The sequence below is a fragment of the Perca flavescens genome, chromosome 3, assembly GCF_004354835.1.
Source record: "Perca flavescens isolate YP-PL-M2 chromosome 3, PFLA_1.0, whole genome shotgun sequence".
Classification (NCBI taxonomy): Eukaryota; Metazoa; Chordata; class Actinopteri; order Perciformes; family Percidae; genus Perca; species Perca flavescens.
In genome coordinates this window covers 42,898,562-42,923,138 of record NC_041333.1, presented here as the reverse complement: position 1 = coordinate 42,923,138, position 24,577 = coordinate 42,898,562, and the positions used below count along the sequence as shown (strand labels likewise).

The window sequence follows — 24,577 nt, the reverse complement described above, 5'->3', positions numbered from 1 at the left end:
AAACGATGCTGAAAAACTAGTCCATGCATTTGTTACTTCCAGGCTGGACTATTGTAACTCCCTACTGTCAAGTTGCTCAAATAAGTCCCTTAAGACTCTCCAGCTGATCCAGAATGCTGCAGCACGTGTTCTCACAAGAACTAAGAGAAGAGATCATATTTCTCCTGTATTAGCTTCTCTGCATTGGCTTCCTGTAAAATCCAGGATTGAATTTAAAATCCTTCTCCTGACTTACAAAGCTCTAAATGGTCAAGTACCATCATATCTAGAAGAGCTCCTAATACCTTATTGTCCCACTAGAGCACTGCGCTCCCAGAATGCAGAGTTACTGGTGGTACCTAGAGTCTCTAAGAGTAGACTGGGAGCCAGAGCCTTCAGTTATCAGGCTCCTCTCCTATGGAACCAGCTCCCGATCTGGGTTTGGGGGGCAGAAACTGTCACCGCATTTAAGAATGAACTTAAAACTCCTTAAAAGTCCTTATGTTTTTTCATTTCACCAAGAGCCTGGGTCTGTTCGAGGTTTCTTCCCAAGAGGGAGTTTTTCCTCTCCACTGTCGCACTGCTTGCTCTTGAGGGAATTACTGCAATTGTTGGGGATTTGTAAATTATAAAGTGTGGTCTAGACCTACTCTATCTGTGAAGTGTCTTGAGATAACTCGTGTTATGATTTGATACTATAAATAAAATTGAATTGAATGTTATGCCCCCCCCCTTTCAGGGTGGAGCCTGCTGGAGTCAGATGGTTGACACCAGGTCTGAGGAAGTGTAAGTGTGTTTTTAATTTCATTCACCAAACTGTGACATCACTTATACAACCATCTGATGTCGTCATCAAAGTGCTGATTGGTTAATAACTGCAGCTGTGTTGTGTCTCCTTCTCTCCGTCAGATTCCTGTGAACTCACATTCGACACAAACACAGTGAACAGAAAACTCAAACTGTCTGACAACAGGAAGGTGACATTAGTGGAGGAGGATCAGCCATATCCTGATCATCCAGAGAGGTTTGACTACTGGTGTCCTCAGCTGCTGTGTAGAGATGGTCTGACTGGTCGCTGTTATTGGGAGGTTGAGTTGAGAGGAGATGCTAATATATCAGTGAGTTACAGAGGAATCAGCAGGAGAGGTGACTGTTGGTTTGGACGTAATGATCAGTCCTGGAGTCTGAGCTGCTCTGTTGCTGGTGGTTACTCTGTCTGGCACAATAACAGAAAAACATTCATCTCCTCCTCTGTCTCTCGTAGAGTAGCAGTGTATGTGGACTGTCCTGCTGGCTCTCTGTCCTTCTACTCAGTCTCTTCTGACTCACTGATCCACCTCTACACCTTCAACACCACATTCACTCAGCCTCTCTATCCTGGGTTTGGGTTTGGGTCTCCTAAGGTCAGGATCTGGTCTCGTGGTTCCTCAGTGTCTCTTTTTTCTGTGTCGGACGGAGACTCTCCTCCTGTTTCTCACTGCTGATCAGTTGAGTCTGTACAGGATCACACTAACAGAAATATTTCAGCTTATTGTTATGAACTTTGTATAAAATAATTAAGAATGATTGAACAGATTCTGGGTGAACATTGTAAACTTCTTTAAAGATGGAAGCTGTGATCATGAAATTGTAGAAATGGCGTTGACTTGTGTCATGTTTAGTTTTGATTTTAGTCTCTTTTCACAATAAAAGCATAAAGTTGCTGAGATGTGTTCCTGGTCAAGGTAGAAATAAGTGACAAAAGTGAGGGGAAAAAGCTTGAAAGAAAGGTTAGAAAAGGAGCAGAAAATAGCAATAAACAGAGAAAAACATGAGGAAAAGTGTCAGGAAATGCTACAAAAGTGAGAAAAACATGTAACCCAGAAAAACACATAGTTGCACAGGAAGATAACCCAAGGCTCATGTGTTGTCAATAGAATGAGAGCGTTTGGGACGTCACCGGTTACACAATGAAATGGTCTGAAAGGAATGTGAAAAGTATGTCCATTGATAAAGTGTTGATAGGAGAGCATACATCAGCAGATTGATGGAAAAGAAAAAGAATGTGATGAGGTTTTTAAAATAATGACTACCATAATCTATGTATATATAGTAAATAAAGGGATATAGTATTAGCAAATAAAGACATGAAATGAGGAATGAAAAGAGGTCAAACACACACGGAGAGAAGGAGGACAAGAAAACAGAGAACGGGGAATGAAATCAAGACAATAAAAGGGGACAAAGTACAAGCGAGAATAGTTTCCTCGGTGTGGGACAAACAACAAACTGTTTAAAATGAGACGTTGAGTGAAAGTGGAGTCATGATAGGATAAACGTCTTTGTATCATATATTTTCACCTGTGCTAGTAATTTGACCACTCTGTTAACCTTTGAACTGACTCATATAACACAGGCGTCAAGATGGATGGGACATTTGACATAAAAGCTTTCAGCGATCGTGTTTCAAAGCTCTTCACAGTGATTCATTTACTGACAGAAGACACATTTGTTCGAACTAGCTAGCCAGCATCACCTCGCTGGTCGAGATTGAACTGGGACATTTAATATCTTTCTGATATAAAAGGGATCCGAGGGAATACTAACCCAGTACTTCCTCACATCTGCAGCGGGTTTAATCGGCCCGGATTCAAGGAAAAGAGGACAACGTTCCCGTTCTCTTGCTTGTCGACTTGGATTGCATGTCGTCCGCTGCTCTGGACGAAACCGGTCGTTAACCTCTGGCGAGAGATTAACTGACAAACAACACACACTGTAAGGAGGCTTTTACACAGTTCTGGGCAGACGTTAGAATTTGTGTGTTTGTTTTATTAATGAGCAAAGGTATTGCTACCATTGTTTGCCATTAATGTGATCTGATGTTAATCATGTACTGGTCCGTATGTGATTATTAATCTGTTTCTGTGAAAGTATCATTGATCACGATACTGTTGATATGTTGTCTTGAGTAGCTTGGTAAAACTGTAATTGCTACCTGCTATCACTCCTTTCACGGAGTTTAGTTACTGTCTGCGAGAAAATCGTGGAAAATCAGCTGTTGGCCACTGAAGTGGTTATAATGATGTTTTCCCTCAGTAAGACAAAAGTCCCAGAGTCTGTCCTAACTGCACGTTTGGTCCAGACCGGAGTGGCTGAGGGGGCTGGTCATTATTGATAAATAAGATCAGTTTGTCTCTTTCTTTACCCTTTCTTCTTTTACTAACATACACACACACACAGACACAAGCTAGTCACGTAGCTTCCGAGCTAATCCTGCTAGCTTAACCACGTGGAGTCGGCCTAGCGTTTGTACAGTGCTAACACACGGCCTAGCATACCATACCAAAGTACAAGCGAGAATAGTTTCCTCGGTGTGGGACAAACAACAAACTGTTTAAAATGAGACGTTGGGTGAAAGTGGAGTCATGCTAGGAAAAACGTCTTTTTATCATATATTTACACCTGTGCTAGTAATTTGACCACTCTGTTAACCTTTAAACTGACTCATATAACACAGGCGTCAAGATGGATGGGACATTTGGAAGTATTTTATTCTGCAATGGGACACAACCATTCAGTTCAGGAAGATAAATAGATGGCTTGCTTCCACCACATCATGAAAATCATACTTTGCTGTGGGTTACTTTGTTGGATTCAGAAACTTCAAATTACAGACTTTTGTTTGTGCTTATGTTGTAATCTTTCAACATACTCTTTCACTCATTCTCTCTCACACACACACACACACACACACACACACACAGACGTGTCCATGACACATGCTGCTTTGTTTGCTTTTGTTTTGGTTGTGATATTGTAAAAGGTATATATGTTTTATTATTGAGGGATTATTGATTGGCTACTGATAATTGTGACGTTAATAAATTCTATCATACTTAAATAGCAGTTGCCTGTGATTATTTATGTTGCTGGCTGAACAGGTCCGTGCTCGGATTCACCCCTTCCTTTGTTTCCTTTGAAGGATTACCACAGAAATGAGACTGTTCCACAGTTTGATTATTGGTCCCTGACCTGCAGGGTGGTACCCCGTTTTGATTGTTTGTCGATTTGGTAAAGTTATTAATAACCATATTCATAACTTAATTAATATTGATAAAACATCTTTGATAATTTGCCAATGATCAAATCTGTACCCTACAAGTACCCAACAATGTTCAATGCACCACCACAATAAAAAGGCAGCATGACATACAGTGGCTATAATAAGATGATCCGCTTCACCAATGTTGTAAAGAAAACTGCAGTTTGCAAAAAAACATAATGTGACAGAAATAATCTGCTGGGATGTAAGAGCATAGATTGGTGACGTTAGTGATATGAGGACGGATATGGTCATGTAGGCGGCATAACTGACTGGGAAGAAAAACGATACCGCTCAAATAGGACTTTATCTGGAAATTAAAATGTCAGGGGTTTCAATATCATCTCCCGACATATAACAACCTGCGAAGTAAAGCAGCTTCTTCATCAACAGGATCGTCGACAAAAGGAAATGCCTTGTTAGTAGTTTAAAAAAAACAAATAACGTTTTATAGTCTGCCTAACATGGTGAATAAACCAACATTTTTTTTTTTTTTTTTTCATGCCGATAACAAATGCGCCTGATAAAGACTGAATGAATGAATGAATGAATGAATGAATGAGGAAATGAGAAAAAGAAGAAAATTTGCTCCCGACCAGGTTAGGTTCACAGAGTCAGGGTATGTTACCATAGTAACTGACTGTGAGGTTAAGTTACTATAGTAACTGACTCTGACGTTAAGTTACCATAGTAACTGACTCTGAGGTTAAGTCACCTCTCTTTCTGAAACAAAACACAGTTTCCCTCATCTCAGGGTTAACTAACTCAGAGTTTTCACTAAACCTGTTTTCTGAAACGGACCCCTGGTGTCTAATAAGTATCTTGTGGTGTTTATTAGAAACCTGGTGACACCAAGAACGGTGTCCAAAACGCTGTGAGAATTGTGACGTATTATGACCCTTTTGGCTTTCCATATTCGAATTGTAACATTCGCCGTCACCACGTTGCCATGGGAAAATGTCTCTAACATGCACTCGCCGCCTAGTCGCCGCTGGTCTCTCGTCTGCAGTCCCTATTAAATCAATTCATAAATCCACACGGTTTTGGCAGCGACAGGGAGGGTAGCCTGCTCTTTCTCCTTTTGGGTATCCTTTGAATGACACAATCCACTCGCCATATTATTTAAGGAGCTCGCACACTACTCCAACAAAAGCCAACAAAAGCCAACAAACTCCAACAGTTGGGTCAGTGTGGGCCAGCCGTCTGTGTTTGTTGCCGTTTGTTGGATGGAGTCGTTAGAGTTTATGTCCAGTCTGGTCTGGTGGAGTTGTTAGTGTTTGACACAATGGCAACATTCTCACTGCTCGAAATGCTGTCTCTAAAATGGGTGGTTTTGTCTGGCAATTAGTGGAGTTCCCATAGTGACTAATTCCTCAAGCTTAAGGAGCAAAATTCGCAAAAGCTGGAGTATCTTCTGAGTGAAGTTCTTGACACAAGTTAGGATAGACACCCTGTTTTGCATGTTGCAATATCCAAGGTTTACACCACAGTCTCCTCCTCGTTTTGATCCTTTGCCGTCTCTCCTGTACACGGCTAGCAGCTTTACAGGCCAGGTAGACCAGAACTACTTTGGCCACACTCAACAAGGTCTCCACTTTATCCATGTTATATTAAACCAAATATGAAAATGTAGGACTAGGTGACAAAAGTCGGTCTTGTCTGTTCCTGTCTGGGCAGTGTGGACTGGCAGATGGTTTTATGAACATTATAAAGAGGACCAACTGACAACAGGAGCTGCCATCTTTATAATGATTGTTGGTATTTGTTGGATCAGTGTGCAAACTCAGTTGTGCAAAGGTCAGTTGGCCCAACGTCTGTGTCACTGCCCAATGTGAGTCGAGTGCAGATGTGAGTCGTGCATGTTCTGATTTTAACGGTTTGCGGCATAACGTGTCATACCCAATGTTAGCCGAGTCAGACCAACTCTAGTCGAGTGCAGATGTGAGTTGGGCATGCTCAGATTTAAATAGTGTACAGCCTAACGTGTCATACTGAAATTTGTGAAATCCATAAAATAATAAATGTTTCTCTTTACAATAACAGAAGATGGAAATCATTTCAAAAACATTGTAGCTATCTATGATTCTTTGATTGCTAACGTTAGCTCAAAATGCCATTCAAGGGACAGCCTTTGTTGTGTTTGATTGCTAACTTAGTCGTTAGTTATTTGTCGCAAAGTGACGCATGCACGACTCAAATTGGCACTCGACTCACATCGGGCAGTGACAGTCTGTCTGAGAGAATGTTCCAGAACAAGCAGCCAGCTGACTGCTGGTTCTTTAGTTCTTCTTTCAGGAGAAGCATCTTTTAAATGTGTCCTCCTGGAGTCTGTCTGCTCTCTCTGTTGATCAAACACCATGACAGCACACAGCAGCACTGCTGCAGCTTGGATTCAACCATTTAGTCCTTCACTTCATCTCAGAGGAACACATGACACTCTCACACCTCCATTACATCCTCATTCTTCACATGGATCCATTAGAGGAGCAATACATCACAGCAATGTCATCAAAAATGAAATAAAAGGACTTGTGTGTAAGATAAGAACATAGAGATGAAACTAATAAATGGTGTAAACATGTTTTAATGTGTGAATTAAGACTGAAATTATTGTGTTTGGTCGTGCTGAACATTTTAGTGCCTGTGTAGATGCTCCTGGTACTTTAGGTTCCCATACTCGTCCTTTTACCAGGAATCTGGGAGTGATTTTTAAAAGAGCTTTTAAATTTCACAAACAGATTAGTTCTGTTGTTAAAACCAGCTTCTTCCAGCTGAGACTCTTGGCTAAGGTTAAGACCTACCTGCTACACAAAGACTTTGAAAGAGTCATACATGCATTCATTACATCCCGTTTAGACTACTAACTAACTACTACTAACTCTTTGTATGTTGGATTGGATCAGTCATCCCTAAAAAAGCACGACCACATTACACCGGATTTGGCCACGCTCCACTGGCTTCCTGTTTGTTTGTTTCAGGATTGAATTTAAAATTGTATTAATTGTCTTTAAGATCTTAAATGGGTTGTTGCCTTCTTACTTATCGGAGCTCTTACATGTCTACACACCTGTCAGAGCACTGAGGTCGTCCAATCAGATACTCCTCGATGTGCCCAGATCCAGGTTAAAAACCAAAGGTGACCGAGCCTTTGTAATGGCTGCTCCAAACCTCTGGAATAGTTTACCTATTCATATAAGAACATATCTCCAAACCTCTGGAATAGTTTACCTATTCATGTAAGAACAGTTCGGCCCATTGAAATGTTCAAGTCCATGCTTAATACCCATTATTATTCATTGGCTTTAAATTCAAGTTGAGCTTTGATATCTAGACCTTATTCTTTTTCTACTGTTAGTAATTTTGTATTGTATATTGTGCTTTGTTTGTGTTTATTATCTCTTTGAGTTTTGGAGCTTGTTGAGCACTTCAGTCAACTATGGTTGTTTTTAAACGTGCTATATAAATAAACTGAACTGAAATTTGAAGATACTCAAAGAAAACGACATCGGAATGAACAGAAATACCAACGGAGAGTTCAGGGTTAGAGAGATAAGGCTCAATGATTTTGGTCAATGTGGTGATGTCTCACACACACACACACACATACACACACACAACTATAGAGAATTAGCTCATAAAACCAGACTTCATAACATCTGAACTGTCCCTTTAAGATAAAAATTATCAGTTGCCTGAGAAAAGTCCACACCTTAGATTACATCATCTGAGACGGACCAGGTAAACCAGTTAGTTCATGTTGAGTTGTCAGAGAGAAGAGACGCACCGACAGACAGACGGTAAGATTGACCTTTTATTACAAAGCTAACTAACTGAGGGAGGAAAGTTACAGGAAGGAGCTCTGAAGTACTGAAGAAGTGAAATACTTTAACTGTAATCTGCTGCAGAGTGAAAAACACTCAAAGACTCAAAGTTAAAGTAACTGAATCTGCCACTCGCAAGACTGAGTTCATCTCTGGCTTTGCCAGCCTGCAATCCCTTGACTTCCTTGCTCTTACTGAGACCTGGATTACACCAACTAACATGTCTCCACCAGAACAACTCAACTCAACTCAACTTTATTTATAAAGCACTTTCAAAACCACAAGTGGAACCAAAGTGCTGTACATAAGGTATAAAAACATAAAAACTTAAAAAACAATACAAACAAAACAAACAACTTACAAAGCATTATCAAATGTTAAGGAAAACAAGTGAGTTTTAAGAGCACTCTGAAAACCCCCCAGAGAAGGACAGGTTTTTACAGACAGAGGAAGGTCATTCCAAAGCCAAGGAGCTGCAACAGAGAAAGCCCGATCACCTTTACACTTTAAGCGCATGCGTGGAACTACAAGAAGCGACTGATCATGTGATCGCAGAGATCTGCTGGATTGACATTGGCTGATTAAATCAGTTACATACTCAGGGGCAAGACCATGCAGGGACTTAAAAACATACAACAACGCTTTGTAATGGATTCTGTATCGTATGGGTAACCAATGTAGTTTCATTAAAACCGGAGTAACAACAACCTTCTTGATCCCCACCAGTCTGGCTTCAAGGCTGGTCACTCAACAGAAACTGCCCTCCTTGCTGTCACTGAGCAGCTTCACATCACTAGAACACCCTCTCTCTCTTTCATCATCATCATAATTCTGGACCTTTCTGCTGCCTTTGACACAGTAAACCACCACATCCTCATTTCGACACTCCAGGATCTGGATGTCTCAGGCTCTGCGCTCTCTTTCTCCCTGCTATAGAGAAATTAACAATCTCAACTTAATTTAGCATCAGCTTGGAGCCAGAAACACACATAATATTTTGTTTATATAAATATATTATATAATATAATATAATATAATATATATATATATATATTGTGAATAAATTCAGGCGTCAAGGGGTTAAAGTGGTGCTTTTTGTGGAGAAACTCAGTTTTACAGATGTTTAATTAACTACATTTATATTGTGCTTTTCTAGTATTAACCACCTCTCAAAGCTCACAGCTCTGTCGATTAAATCAACTAATCTACTAGTCGACTAAATCATAGAAGTGTTAGTCGACTAAGAAGTTCTTTAGTCGAGGACAGCCCTACGAATTGTTTACATTGTTCGTCTGCTATTTCATTACTAATTTCACTTCTGAGAATTTTTTTATGCGAGAAATCAACAGTAGAGGTCAAATATGGGTTGTTGTTACGAAAATGTATGGCTAATTGCAACTTTTGTCCGACTGTGTGTCGGAGTCTAACGTGACAGCGGCTGGTGCTGCTTGGGTTGCTGCCTCACCGCCAGGCCTGTCCTCCTTCACAGACCCCGTTGTGAGCTAGATGGAGCTCTGTCACGGCAGGCAGCCCGTGACACTCCATACCTAGTGCAACATCACCGTTTCTGGGTTACTGGACTACCAAATGCCGCTGCCCTGACAGAGCTCCACAGCCGGCAGCCTCCATACCGCGCAAAGTCACCATTTCTGGGTTCATAGGAATGAATGGCAAACAAGTGTTAGCTTTGTAAGACCTCAGGGTAGCTGTGACATAAATGTTGTGACGAAATTCAAAGTGTAAATATACTAAATGTATGTTGAAACTCACAATGGGGTCTGTGAAGGTGGACAGGCCAGGCAGCAACCCAGGCAGCACCGGGCGCCAGTGCCAGCCCGAGCCTTTTGGGGGCCCTAAGCTAAATTTGATTTGGGGGGCCCCCTCCCACCACATGGAGTCACCTGTGCTTGACGATTATTGAGACAAATGTCACTCTATAATGTTACATTATAAATTAATACAGTGAGGGATTATGAACTACTGTCCCCCTGGGCACAGATGCATAAGGACCCTCCCCCCTACCCTATTTCGGTGCAAACAGGGATGGTGGTCTGGGGGTACTCCCCCAGAAAATTCTGAATTTGATAGATGTGATTTCCTGTTTTCAGGTGCATTTTTGGGATGGTCAGCTGGAGATGGGCAATACCTAAATTTGTTCAGATTCATAGCCTTTTGCTTTTTGACTTATTGAGGTAGTGACTTCACAAGTAAAAAATTAGATCTATTTATCCCAATAGGGATGTTATTTAGATTTTTTTTCCTGACCGATAGCCCGCCTGTTTTAACCGCTTATTTACCGTTAACAATCAGCCGACTAAGTCCAAGTCCATCCGTCTGGGATAATTAGCAGCCACAGTGTTGCGTACATTGTTGTTGACAAATGCTGCAACTTTCCCAGTCTCCACCACATCAATTAGTTTAGCTGCATGGTTTTCAGCTCTGCGTCGGCCTGACATACTGTCTACTGTGTTAGTAGGAAGTAGGGCCGGGCGATATGACAAAAAACCTGATTTACGATGTAAATCGATTTTTCCCCACTACTTAAAATCAATCTGCAGAAGACAAAGAATTACAAGATTCCCCCCACACACACACACACACACGGAGCATGTATACCATTATGAATATTCATGCCAATTTTATGTAAATATATATTGGTTTGAGTGTTTTCCCTACCATTGTTTGGGGGGGAAGCCTGCCCTCCCTTAAAGAATAACACAATTATATTATACTATATATTCAACAACAACATGCGTGAGATAAAGCTGTTTTCACACATACAGGTATTTCACTTTTTGTTCCTCACTAAAAGTTAAAATCATTTTAACGTTATTGCGCAACCTTGCGCCTATTTTCACCTGTTGCTGAGTAACGTACGTTAACATCCCATGGTCTCTTGAATGTAGCATACCTGTAGCAAGCTCCATCGTAGTAACTAGCGGTAAAAACATATCGAAGAAGAGCTCCGTGCTACAGAGCGTCGATTGCTAGTTGTTTAAGCTGCTACAGACCTCCGTCACAGCTCGTCGTATCAGCGGCATTTAGTAGATGTGTTGAGCCGCGGAAGAGTTCCTCAACACCAGCTCCGGTGCTCCATGGTTCTCCGTCAGGTCAGCACTAGCTGGTTGTTCAGTTATCCGAGAATAGGTGACTCTCAGCCGGGGACAGAGCACCGCGAGCTGCCTTTCATTTCGGCAGAGATTACGGATGAGTAAGTAATTACTAATTACTGGTTAAGAAAATAACTAATATTAGCCGCTGTCGCTGCCATGTTGTTTGTGTATCTCTATAGCAAACGAGTAGGGGGAGGGCTGAGCCCATTCGGAGCTACGGGAGCCCAGAGTGGAGAATCGGCGAATGTTAAGTATAAAAAAACAACACTCGATTGGGACAGCCGCTTAGTTCGCCGCTGTCATGTTAGCCTGCAGAGCTCCTAAACTCTGACAGAGTCGGACAACATTTGCAATTAGCCATACATTTTCATAAAACGGCCCATATTTGATCTTTACATTGTTGATTTTCATAAAAAGTCTCAGAAGTGAATTTAGTGATGAAATAGCAGACAAACAATGTATAACATTTCTGAGATCTGCGCAACCTAGATTCAGAAGACAAACTGGTCCCAGATCAGTGGCCTATGTAAATGTTGGGGCGTGACAAAGGTAGAGACTAGAGCCAAATAAGGAGGAGTTGAGGAGTTGACGTCAACTATTAGTTTTGTTGAGATACGCCCGTTTTCAGCAGCAGTTTCAAATTGTGAGATGTGCAGAGGAAAGAGGAGTCAATGGGACTTTGAGGTTCTCTGTATGTCCTTTTTACCCACCAAACTGTTGTTATTCAACTATGACAAGGTCAACTTTGTTTTGCAATCCATCACCCCTTTAACGTCTGCTGTTTCTGCTGTTTTCAGCTGCTCTCAGAGACAAAATGGCTTCCATGTCAGAGGAGGATTTCTGCTGTTCGGTCTGTCATGAAGTCTTTAGAGATCCTGTTGTTCTGTCATGTAGCCACAGCTTCTGTAGAGACTGTCTAAAGAGATGGTGGACACAGAAACAGGCACAGGAGTGTCCAGTTTGTAAGAAAAGATCTTTGTTTGAACCACCTCGTAACCTGGAGTTGAAGAAGCTGTGTGAGACTTTCTTACAGCAGAGAGATCAGAGAGCTTCAGAGGCTCTGAGATTATAAATGATTATTTTGAGATACTGAGCAGGGTTCGACATAAGCGACAGCCCGGTGGCCCGATGGCTCGATAGCTCGAAGGACTGATGGCTCGATGTTCCGATGGCCCGGGACAGTAAGATTTTATGTCGGGCAAGTTGATTGGCCAGCCAATCAAAGTGATGAGTCAGTTCTTATAATATGATGCTAACGTTGGGTGCAACTCTATCTTTTCTTTTTAACTCTGTAACAGTAGAACTGAATGTATTTGTCTTATGACATCAATGAATGTCTGTGGTGTGAAATAAAAGCAGTCTTGATCATTGGTAACATTCAGCAGAAAGGGAACTGAACTCTGTTTAGTAGCACACAGACACACACAGACACACACACACACACACACACACACACACACACACACACACACACACACACACACACACACACACACACACACACACACACACACACACACACACACACACACACACACACACACACACAAATGCAGAAAAGAAACCTGTTAATGCCAATACTCTGTCTCACCACTGGGAGGTGCTGTGGGGTGTTTACACATTAAATGTTAATTATTACTCATTAAAGAATAAATGGGAGAGTCAGTTTTAAACGGCTCTGTCTTTATTTCTGGACATCAGGAAGCAAAGAGTATCAGGAGAACAACCATCAGACCATTTCAGAAACAAGTTCAAACTGGATGTTTAGTTACCATCACCAAAGCCACCAGACTCCATGTAAATAATCAGGACTTTTAGCGTGTATAGAGCCAGCATATCTCCACCAGACTCCATGTAAATAATCAGGACTTTTAGCGTGTATAGAGCCAGCATATCTCCACCAGACTCCATGTAAATAATCAGGACTTTTAGCGTGTATAGAGCCAGCATATCTCCACCAGACTCCATGTAAATAATCAGGACTTTTAGCGTGTATAGAGCCAGCATATCTCCACCAGACTCCATGTAAATAATCAGGACTTTTAGTGTGTATAGAGCCAGCATATCTCCACCAGACTCCATGTAAATAATCAGGACTTTTAGTGTGTATAGAGCCAGCATATCTCCACCAGACTCCATGTAAATAATCAGGACTTTTAGCGTGTATAGAGCCAGCATATCTCCACCAGACTCCATGTAAATAATCAGGACTTTTAGCGTGTATAGAGCCAGCATATCTCCACCAGACTCCATGTAAATAATCAGGACTTTTAGCATGTATAGAGCCAGCATATTTCCACCAACCAAACCAGATTGGTGATTGTTGGAACAGTGGAAAGATGAACCAAGACAGCTTCTGATAGTTTTATTTAGTTTCTGTCCACTTTGAATGAAGTGTGTTTTACGATGGTAAAAGTAGTGATTATTTACATGGAGTCTGGTGGGTTTGGTGATGGTGATTTCGGGGCTGTTTCATGTTAAACTAAAAGGATCTTACTCTTTAACTAAAAGGTCTATCTCTGTAGGGATCCATCCCATAATGTTGTCAGACACTTGGAATAATAATCTGAGTCTGTCAGCAGCAACAACAGAACTTTTAGTGGACTCTAACTGCTGCTGAACATTAGTCCTGTAGGTTTACATTACAGCTTGGTTCTTGTTTAATACTGGACCAGTTTCACAGTTTGTTGTTCCATCAGACACTAAGACACACAAACATGGAGACATAGAGTCCAGTTGGAAACCCCTTTAAGTTCCTTTTCTTTGGTTCTGAAGGTGTTTTCTCTCAGACACACACCAAGTCTGAACGCAGAACCTAAAGCTGCATGGCCTAAAGTATGAACCCTAACTTCCCATTTACATTCATGTTATATATAATTTAAACGTTAGCTCAAAACGCTATTCAAGTGACAGCCTTTGTTGTGTTTGATGGCTAACTTGTAGCCAGCAGTGAACCAATGTAGGTCCATTTTTATTGTATTGACATTACAGAAGTCTCTCGTTAGGTTCTTGGAGGCTACTTGTCGCAAAGTGACCCATGCGCAACTCACATCTGCGCTCGACTCACATCGGGCAGTGACAGCCCCCTAGTGGCCGATCTTCACCATGTTTTTGGCGAGCCAAACAAGAATCTAAAGTTTTGCGTTGATAGCATTTAAGTTGGCAGAGATCTGGCAACGTTGGTGTTTTGAGTGAATGAGAATCGGGTACCATCCCTACGATCCAGCAACACTTTGCTCTTCACAACATCCATGTTTGTCTTCAGTCCGGGGGTCCGGGGGCCCAGCAGGGTCCTGGTCCTGCCCGTGGGAGGGTCCAGGTTCTACACCATGCCGCTCCACTGCAGCGAGGTGTACGCCACGCGGCCGGCCGGCCCCGGAGAACACAGCAGCACCGTCTTCTTGACGTTGGAGCCCAGACGAGACACGGCCAGGACGTCCAGCAGACTCAGGGACTCATCCAGAGACACACACACGGCTATGAAGTGGGCATGGAAACGGAGAGGATCCCCTGGAGGACAGAGAGACAGACAGGCAGAGAGAGACAGAGACAGGTAGAGAGAGTGAGAGACAGAGAGAGGCAGACAGGTAGAGAGAGACAGGTAGAGAGAGACAGACACATAGATAATTAGAGATAGTTAGAGAGAGAGAGAGACAGTTAGAGAGAAAGACAGACAGTGATTATAATATATTATAATACAATGTGATGTAATATAATAAAATAATAACAACAACAATAATAATAATAATAATAATAATAATAATAATAATAATAATAATAATAATATAAAAGTGAAACTACTGACCCGGATAAACCAGGAAGTCTCCTCCAAACTTCCCGGCAGAGGTCAGGTAGAAGCCCCGCCCCCTCAGGTCTCTGAACACCTGGTACCTGGTGGCACGGCGCGGCTCATCCTGCGCTCTGATTGGCCGGTCGGCCCGCAGGAAGTCCCTGGTGTCGGCACAGTAGGAAAGCCCCGCCCTCGCCGTGCTGAGCTGCACCGCCATTGCCGAGCGAGGAAAGGTGAAGCTGCTTTCCAACGCCGCCAGACGGCACCGCAGGGACTCGTCTCCGGACTCTACAGGGACAGGGAACAGGAACAGGATCAGAACCAGAACCAGAACCAGGGAACAGGAACAGGATCAGGACCAGGGAACAGGGTCAAAACTAGGTCCAGGACCAGGGAACAGAACCACGATCATGACTATTATGGGGTGTGTAAAGTTGTATAAAGTTGTAATATTTCCAGATAAAGAGTCATGAACAAGGCCGTGATTGATCAGCTTTTAACATAGTTTCACATGAATTTCTTGCACAAGTTCAAATATTTTATCTCTTGCAAATTCACGGCTGAAATTATGCAAAATATTTGACACCAGACTTCTTCTCCATTACTGAGAGTGGGTCAGGGGAAGGTTCATTCACAGCCCATTTCCAAAGGGGAAAAACTTGAATGGGCTCTTGGCCAGACAGACTTGCAGAGAAAATCTCAAATTTGCCGGAAGTTTGTCAGGGTTTTCCCAGGCGAACAAAATTGTACATACTACAGCGCTATGTACCCCAAATAAACTGATTTAGTTGGGATTTAAATTTTATATAAACAGATAAAAAGACGTAGAGCAAAAGCTTGTTTTCTGAAATGAGTTTGTAAGTATGTATGTAGTTTTAGATGGAGCGATGATGTCATGGTGACACGTTCTCACCTATGGGTGATGATGTTATGGTGACACGTTCTCACCTGTGGGTGATGATGTCATGGCTCGGAGTAGCGCTGACTTCCTGTCTTCCAGAGCGAGGACACTCTGCTCCTCGTAGCTCCGCTGCTGGGCCTCCTGGTACTGCTGCACCTGTAGCTCCACCCCTCCATCCTGCACACGCGCACAGACAGACAGACAGACACACACATATACAGACACACACACACACACACACACACACACACACACATACACATTAGAGTTAACCTAGTCTGGATTGGTAATAATAATAACTACAAAATTCCGCAAGAAATTTTGACATTGTGCATGCTACTTGGTGCACATCCGAATAACACCGGCTGACAGTAAATCTGCTGTTTGACATGGCCAACACAGCCTATAGTGAAGAGAGGACAACACGGCCTACAGTAAAGAGAGGACACAGCCTACAGTAAAGAGAGGACAACATGGCCTACAGTAAAGAGAGGACACAGCCCAACACAGCCTACAGTAAAGAGGACAACACAGCCTACAGTAAAGAGAGGACAACACAGCCTACAGTAAAGAGAGGACAACACAGCCTACAGTAAAGAGAGGACAACAGGGCCTACAGTAAAGAGAGGACAACACGGCCTACAGTAAAGAGAGGACAACCTACAGTAAAGAGAGACAACATGGCCTACAGTAAAGAGAGGACACAGCCTATAGTGAAGAGAGGACAACACAGCCTACAGTAAAGAGAGGACACAGCCTACAGTAAAGAGAGGACAACATGGCCTACAGTAAAGAGAGGCCAACACAGCCTACAGTAAAGAGAGGACACAGCCTACAGTAAAGAGAGGACAACATGGCCTACAGTAAAGAGAGGCCAACACAGCCTACAGTAAAGAGAGGCCAACACGGCCTACAGTAAAGAGAGGACAACAGGGCCTACAGTAAAGAGAGGACAACACGGCCGACAGTAAAGAGAGGACACAGCCTATAGTGAAGAGAGGACAACACAGCCTACAGTAAAGAGAGGACACAGCCTACAGTAAAGAGAGGACAACATGGCCTACAGTAAAGAGAGGCCAACACAGCCTACAGTAAAGAGAGGACACAGCCTACAGTAAAGAGAGGCCAACACAGCCTACAGTAAAGAGAGGACAACAGGGCCTACAGTAAAGAGAGGACAACACAGCCTACAGTAAAGAGAGGACAACAGGGCCTACAGTAAAGAGAGGACAACAGGGCCGACAGTAAAGAGAGGACAACATGGCCTACAGTAAAGAGAGGACAACACGGCCGACAGTAAAGAGAGGACAACACGGCCTACAGTAAAGAGAGGACAACACAGCCTACAGTAAAGAGAGGACAACATGGTCTACAGTAAAGAGAGGACACAGCCTACAGTAAAGAGAGGACAACACAGCCTACAGTAAAGAGAGGACAACATGGCCTACAGTAAATAGTCTCCATGATAGGAGGTGTGTGTGTGTAGTGTGTCAGAAGTTGTTGCTATGGTCTGGCGAACGTATTGATGTAGTTTTTATGTTTGTGTTGTCAAATATATGGGACACAGAGCAGGTAACAAACAGGGAACCGTCTGCGTCCTTCCAGATATATTTTTTCATTGTTTCTATCGGCAGTTGGTATGAAGAGAGCCAAAAGTTTAAGTCCGGTAGATTCCATAGTTACATGTATGGGATCGGCACAGGATTTCCTACATTTTGACCAAACCGTGATGTATGAAGAGTGAAAACTGTAGGGGAGAGAGCAATTTGGTTGGAAAGATTTCAGAGAATCATAATGCAGCTTCCCCCTCTGTCCTCCCCTCTAGCTCTCAACATTCTGTCCCCCAATGGAAAATCTGAAACGGTCTGAAAACTGGACAATACATAAACTGTGATTTGGTAGAAACCGTGCTTGATATCAGAATGCCCATTCAGCCCAATAAAGGCCAAAGTCTTGTCTTCAGTTTAAACTTTTAATTATTTTTCTCCATTAAAGTATGGTGATACAGCATGGCCCCAAAGATGGGTTGTTTTGATCTATGTTAAGCAATTTCCCGAAGACTTCCCATAAAGCCTATGGGAAATTGTGTGGCGTTTTTTTGCCGATTTCGTGAAAACCCCATGAAAAATCTCTTAGAAAAGTCATAGAACACCATTCCCGATCATTACACATGTTTTGATGTATTTTGTGTGCATGTGTTGGCAATTGTCCGTGACTAGTAGCTAGACGAAAATGTGACAGAAGATGGAGAATAAGTATGGGGGATAATAGTCATTCTGCCGATTGCTGCTATTGCAGCACATCGGCACACTGAATGATAATAAACACTGCTTTCACTGATTGGCCCCTGAAGGAAAACATAATTTTCTGTGACAATATTCTGGTTAGTTTGGATTTCAAGCCAGAGTAACTAAGATGAAGGTTACATCTCCGTGGTAAAACCAAAAATCAACACAACTTTCGTATCAAACTAAGAGTTTAGACTTTACACCCAAACTGAAGAGACACACATAGCTGCTTTACTTGGCCAATGAGGTTTAACCATGTATCAGCTAATATAAATGTTAAGATGTTCGTATGTTTTCATATTAGACTTTACACCAGTGGATAAGTTAACTGACTAACCTGGTTATCAGCGGGTGTAGCGGTGGGGGGGCCGACATGGCGTTCGGTCAGCAGCCGCTCCTCCTCTGGCAGCAGCAGCAGCGGGCGTCCCAGCCGCACGTTCTGGCGGGGCGTCCGGGGCAGTGCGCCCAGCAGCGCCCCCACCAGGCCCTGAGCCCGCACGGAGCGCAGGTCCTCCACCCTCCACAGCAGGGGGGAGGAGTCACACACACTGACCGCCAGGGGGGAGGAGTCACTCACGCTGGTGGCCTCGGTTCGAGGCGGAGGCTCGTCCATCACCCCAACCTGTGGAGATCAAAACAAACTTTATCAATAAGTCGGCTGCTACCATCTGATTTAAGTCCTAATCATTTCATGTTTATTTTAATCTGTGCGTTTGTGTGTGTGTGTGTGTGTGTGTGTGTGTGTGTGTGTGTGTGTGTGTGTGTGTGTGTGTGTGTAAATTAATAAACTGAAAGGATGTGCGTGGTTTCAGGTTTGACAGATTTTAAGGATATGAAGCATTTGAAACCTCAAGAACAGCCTTTTTTCACCTTTGTAACATTGCCAAAATTAGGAACATCCTATCTCAACACGATGCTGAAAAACTAGTCCATGTGTGATACAATCAAAGTAGAGGGAGGCAGGAAAGTACAGCTCGATTCCAGTTGGGAAGAGTTCTAGCCCGACCAGGCTCCTCTCCTTAACCTGTCTCTCTTAGTTATGCTGCTTTAGTTTTAGACTGGCAGGGGACTTCCTTTGACACACTGAGCTTCTCTCTCCTCTCTCTTTCCATCTGTGTGCTTCCATGTTCCAGAAATGCTTGTTACTAACCAAGCTCTGGGGAGCTTATTCCCCGGAGTCCATATGTATTCTTTTCGCCCAGCATGTTTCCTTGGATTAGGAAATCATGGTTGCAGCCTGTCGCCACAGTCCTGCTGCGCGCCATGCTATGCCCTGTTACACCTGCTACGCTTTGCAGTGCCCTGCTACGTCCTGCTGGGTCCTACTATGCCCTGCTACTAGGGGTGGTGATGGTGCAGTGGATATGACACATGCCTTTGGTGTGGGAGACCCTGGTTCGATTCCCACTGCGATACATCAATCAATGTGTCCCTGAGCAAGACACGTAACCCCTAGTTGCTCCCCTAGTAGCCTCTGAAATATATAGCGATTGTAAGTCACTTTGGATAAAAGCGTCAGCTAAAATGACACATCCTGCTGCGTCCTACTATGCCCTGCTGCGCCCTGCAGTGCCCTGCTACATCCTGTGACACCCTGCAGTGCCCCGATTTGCCATGAGCTACTACAACTACTATTTCTAGTCACTGATACATTATCTTTTTTGTGACTGTTATTGCCACTGTTCATCACCCCCCACCCGGCACCGTCAAACACCGCCTACCAAGAGCCTGGGTCTGTCCCGTCAGACACCGCCTACCAAGAGCCTGGGTCTGTCCCGTCAGACAACACCTACAAAGAGCCTGGGTCTGTCCCGTCAAACACCGCCTACCAGAGCCTGGGTCTGTCCCGTCTGTGGGTCTGTCCGTCAGACAACACCTACCAAGACCTGGGTCTGTCCCGTCAAACACCAAGAGCCTGGGTCTGTCCCGGGTCAAACACCAAGAGCCTGGGTCTGTCCCGTCAAACCAAAGAGCCTGGGTCTGTCCCAGACACCCGTCACAGACACCTGGGTCTGTCCCGCAAACAACCAAAGAGCCTGGGTCTGTCCCGTCAGACACCTCCTACCAAGAGCCTGGGACTGTCCCAGGTTTCTTCCTGAGAGGGAGTTTTTCCTCGCCACTGTCCCACTGAATGCTTGCTCTTGGTAGAATTACTGGAATTGTTGGGTCTTTGTAAATTATAGAGTGTGGTCTAGACCTACTCTATCTGTAAAAGAGCCTGGACTTGAGATAACTCTTGTTATGAATTGATACTATAAATAAAAGTGAATTGAAGATACTCAAAGAAAACGACATCACAATGAGCAGAAATACAAACTATCTGTTCAGGGTCTTGAGATAAAGCTTGGGCTGAATTGATACTAAAATAAAAGTGAATTGAAGATACCAAAGAAAACATCACAATGAGCGTCATCACCATTCTTTTTTTTTTTTTTTTAAAGCTAGGGCTGTGATTTATAGGAGAACAGATATTGTGTCATGACATATAATGAAAGCAATAATCATTGTGTAGTTACCCTCATCGACTGTTCTATCCTACATTCAAGAGTTTATGGAGAGAAAAAAAACGTAAATTGCCCGTCACTTCAGCTTTGCACATGAGGATGGACAGTCCATTGAGCTGAGGTGGACACATTAACGTAAACGCTGCAGTGTTTACCATTGTACATTTAGCCTAGCAGCTAGCGGAGTTTCCTTCTGCTTATAGCTAAATCCTGACAAAACCGAACGGTTGAATCTCAGCCTGCATGCACGTGTTGTAGCCTAACCAGAGCAGCTTCTATTGGTTATCTTAGACAGAGCACTCTGTCTGCTCAGCTGATAAGACCGCTGTGCTGCGAAGTGTCTGCCCTCGGCATTGTCGGCAAACCTTTTTTTTTTTTTTTTTTTTGCTTTATTGACAATAGAGCTTTCTGAACTGTCTGTGGAATAGATCAACGGAGAGGAGAGAGTGGCCATAAATGACAGCAAAACACAGTAAAGACTCTCACATTGAGCTGAAATGGAAACACTGTGCGATTGGGTTAAGCCAATGTTTTTCGGGGGTAACGCTCCCTTCACTTTACCGCCGGTATTGACAACAGATAATGCCAATGTGTCTTGAGAAGCTCAAGCTTGTTGTTTTATTGTTTACATTACATCATCTTTGCTATCTCTTTTTCCTCTCGCTTTTCCTCACAGCGGCACTCCTACGCTACTCTCCGTTACTGCTCGCTCTCCACACAGGCACGGACGTCAATCACTTAAGGCCCCCTGCCATTCTCGCTCTAACTTACGCTACTCTTGTAAGGGGGTTGCGGTTAACTGCCATACCGCGGTGATATGTTGCTTCATCACCGCAATAAGTACCTAAGTACCTAAATACTATACCGTCACAGCCCTAGATAAAGCTCAATGTTTTTGGTCAATGTGGAGATGTCTCAGGGAGGCCACACACACACACACACACACACACACACACACACACACACACACACACACACACACACACACACACACACACACACACACACACACACACACACACACACACACACACACCTATGGAGAAGTAGCTCATCAAACCACACTTCATAACATCTGAACTGTCCCTTTAAGATAAAACTCATCAGCTTCAAAAGCTCCACATCTTACATTATGTCATCTGAGACAGACCAGGAAACCAGTGAGTTCCTGTTGAGTTGTCAGAGAGAAGAGACGCACCGACAGACGGTAAGATTGACCTTTTATTACAAAGTTGTGACTTTAACTGAGGATGGATAGTTACAGGAAGGAGCTCTAAAGTACTGAAGAAGTGAAATACTTTAACTGTAATCTGCTACAGACTGCAAAACACTCAAATACTTAAAGTTAAAGTACCTGAGGCAACTTCCTGTAGCAGGGGGGTGAGGGGGGGGGGGCACGGGAGAGATTTACCTTCTGGGCTTTCTGACAGAAATCTCTCAGGTTTAGACAACAACACTACTTGGTTAAGTTTAGGTAAAGATATTGGTTTGGGTTAAAATAAACCCTTCTGGCAGACCGCCCTGAAGGCAAACTTGAGGGAGGGAAACACAACTGACTTCCTGTTTTAAAGGGGTGATAGAATGATTATATAGGGTATTTCACACTGTTCCTAAAGGTCTCCTAATAGAGTACGTAACATTGGTTGGGCTGAAAATGGCTGTTCTATGCGCCCCAATGCAACCTTGTAAAATAGGCCTGATTGAAATGATTGGTTTTCTGCCTTATATGGTATGCTCATGAATATTTAGATGAGCTGCGCGCTGATTGGTTGAGCAAAGCGCACACACACACACACACACACACACACACACAGACACACATTGTATACATTGTTCGTTTGCTATTTCATTACTAAATTCACTTCTGAGACTTTTTTATTTGAGAAATCAACTATGTAGAGGTCAATTATGGGCCGTTTTACGAAGATTTATGGCTAATTGCAAATTTTGTCCGACTGTGTGTCGGAGTTCAGAGGCCGGTGCTGCCTGGGTTGTTGCCTCACCGCCCTGCCTGTCCTCCTTCACAGACCCCGGCCTGCTGTGAGCTAGATGGAGCTCTGTCATGGCCAGCAGCCCACGGTGCTCCATACCCAATGCAAAGTCACCATTTCTGGGTTACTGGACTACCAAATGCCGCTGCCCTGACAGAGCTCCACGGCCGGCAGCCTCCATACCGCTCAAAGTCACCATTTATGGGTTCATAGGAATGAATGGCAAACATAGCCTCCTCCTACGAGACCTCTCAAATTCCGAAAATATGCATTAAATTGAAATTGGACAAAAGTGGTACTGTGGTAGTTGTGACAAATGTGACGAAATTCAAAGTGTAATACAAAATGTATGCCGAAAGTGTAGCCGCAATCTTTTCCCATAGGATTAAATGGGAAATAACAATATCATATCAATATCAATAACATAACATATCATAACCTCTCATATTCTCAAAAATGCATTAAATTGAAATTGGACAAAAGGAAGCTTTGTAAGACCTTAGGGTAGCTGTGACATAAATGTTATGACGAAATTCAAAGTGTAAATATACTAAATGTATGTTGAAACTCACAACGGGGTCTGTGAAGGTGGACAGGCCGGGGGGCGAGGAACCCACCCAGGCAGCACCAGCAACTGTCACGTTAGCCTGCGGAGCTCCTGAACTCTGACACAGTCAGACAAAATTTGCAATTAGCCGTACATTTTCATAAAACGGCCCATATTCGACCTCTACATAGTTGATTTCTTGCATAAAAAAAGTCTCAGAAGTGAATTTAGTAATTAAATAGCAGACGAACAATGTATAACATTTGAGATCTGCGCGACCTAGATTCACAAGACAAACTGACCCCAGGTCAGTGGCCTATGTAATGGCGCTTTTCCATTACATGGTACCTACTCGCCTCGCCTCGACTCTAGTCTACTCACCTTTTTTGGTTTTCCATTACGAAAAAAAGTACCTGGTACCTGCTAACAGGTACTTTTTTTAGTACCTCCTCAGTCGAGGTTCCAAGCGAGCTGAGGCGAGCCGAGAAGGTGACGTGAAACCCTGCAGGCTGCTGATTGGTCGGAAAGAATCGTCACTGATCACTGCATTGCTAGCGACAGACGGCATTTTTAAATAGTTTAGCCAGCAGTGTTTTTTTGCTGCCGGAGGCTCCCGTTCTCTTAATACATCCATGGAGGCTCCACGCAGAGCTTTCTCCGTAGCATACAAGTGGCCTGATGTTTATACTTGTGCGCTGGTGTGTGTCGAGTCGCCGTATGTGTGTGTGTAGCTGGTGAGCGAGGGAGAAGTGAGAGAGTGACGGCGATTAGCTCGGCAGCGAGTAGTGACTCTAGAGTCATCTCATATAGTGAGAGAAACAAAGTGTCTCCCCTGTTCTTTCTGACCACGGTGGGAAATCTGGAGCAGGAAAAGTTAACTATCTTGTTGATTTCATGTTGTTTACGGAGAAGGAGAACCAGGAAATGAGTTGGGCGAAATGCAAAGCTACCAAGCCACGCCCACGGCAGTCGCTATGACGACCAGCTACGCTGAGGCTATCACCCCTTTAACGTCTGCTGTTTCTGCTGTTTTCAGCTGCTCTCAAAATGGCTTCCATGTCAGAGGAGGATTTCTGCTGTTCGGTCTGTCATGAAGTATTTAAAGATCCTGTTGTTCTGTCATGTAGCCACAGCTTCTGTAAAGACTGTCTGCACAGATGGTGGACAGAGAAACCAACACAGGAGTGTCCAGTTTGTAAGAGAAGATCTTCAAAGTTACATCCACCTCGTAACCTGGAGTTGAAGAAGCTGTGTGAGAGTTTCTTACAGCAGAGAGATCAGAGAGCTTCAGAGGCTCTCTGCAGTCTGCACTCTGAGAAACACAAACTCTTCTGTCTGGACCATCAGCAGCCAGTGTGTCTCGTCTGCAGAGATTCAAGGAGACACACCAACCACAGATTCAGACCCATCGATGAAGCTGCACAGGATCAGCGAGAGGAGCTCCAGGAAGCCCTGAAGCCCTTACAGGAGAAACTGAAGCTCTGTCCACAAGTTAAGATTAAGTTTGATCAAACAGCAGAACACATGAAGGTCCAGGCCCGACGCACAGAGACGCAGATTAA

General features: G+C 43.5%; 3 protein-coding genes across 4 annotated transcripts in view; 2 read left to right on the top strand and 1 right to left on the bottom strand.

The window, feature by feature from the left end:
• Positions 1 to 24,577, top strand: part of LOC114553062 (NACHT, LRR and PYD domains-containing protein 3-like) — a 256,918-nt gene that overhangs the window by 17,485 nt on the left and 214,856 nt on the right. The gene's annotated exons all lie outside the window — the stretch shown is intronic.
• The window catches only part of tsen34 (TSEN34 tRNA splicing endonuclease subunit), a 34,585-nt gene continuing 24,008 nt past the window's right edge, over positions 14,001 to 24,577 (bottom strand). The window contains exons 2-5 of one of the 2 annotated variants that reach the window (XM_028573024.1): positions 18,311 to 18,595; positions 15,733 to 15,862; positions 14,800 to 15,072; positions 14,001 to 14,504 (exon numbers count right to left, since the gene is read on the bottom strand). In XM_028573024.1, the coding sequence (XP_028428825.1) occupies positions 14,317 to 14,504; positions 14,800 to 15,072; positions 15,733 to 15,862; positions 18,311 to 18,586 (867 nt within the window). In that variant the 5' untranslated portion in view covers positions 18,587 to 18,595 and the 3' untranslated portion in view covers positions 14,001 to 14,316. The remainder of the gene's footprint in view (positions 14,505 to 14,799; positions 15,073 to 15,732; positions 15,863 to 18,310; positions 18,596 to 24,577) is intronic. The other variant, XM_028573026.1, reaches the window with a different exon arrangement.
• The window catches only part of LOC114551894 (nuclear factor 7, ovary-like), a 3,787-nt gene continuing 871 nt past the window's right edge, over positions 21,662 to 24,577 (top strand). The window contains exons 1-2 of the mRNA XM_028572733.1: positions 21,662 to 21,684; positions 24,052 to 24,577. The exon at positions 24,052 to 24,577 is cut by the window's right edge and continues 871 nt beyond it. Coding sequence (XP_028428534.1) covers positions 24,063 to 24,577 — 515 coding nt within the window. The 5' untranslated portion in view covers positions 21,662 to 21,684; positions 24,052 to 24,062. The remainder of the gene's footprint in view (positions 21,685 to 24,051) is intronic.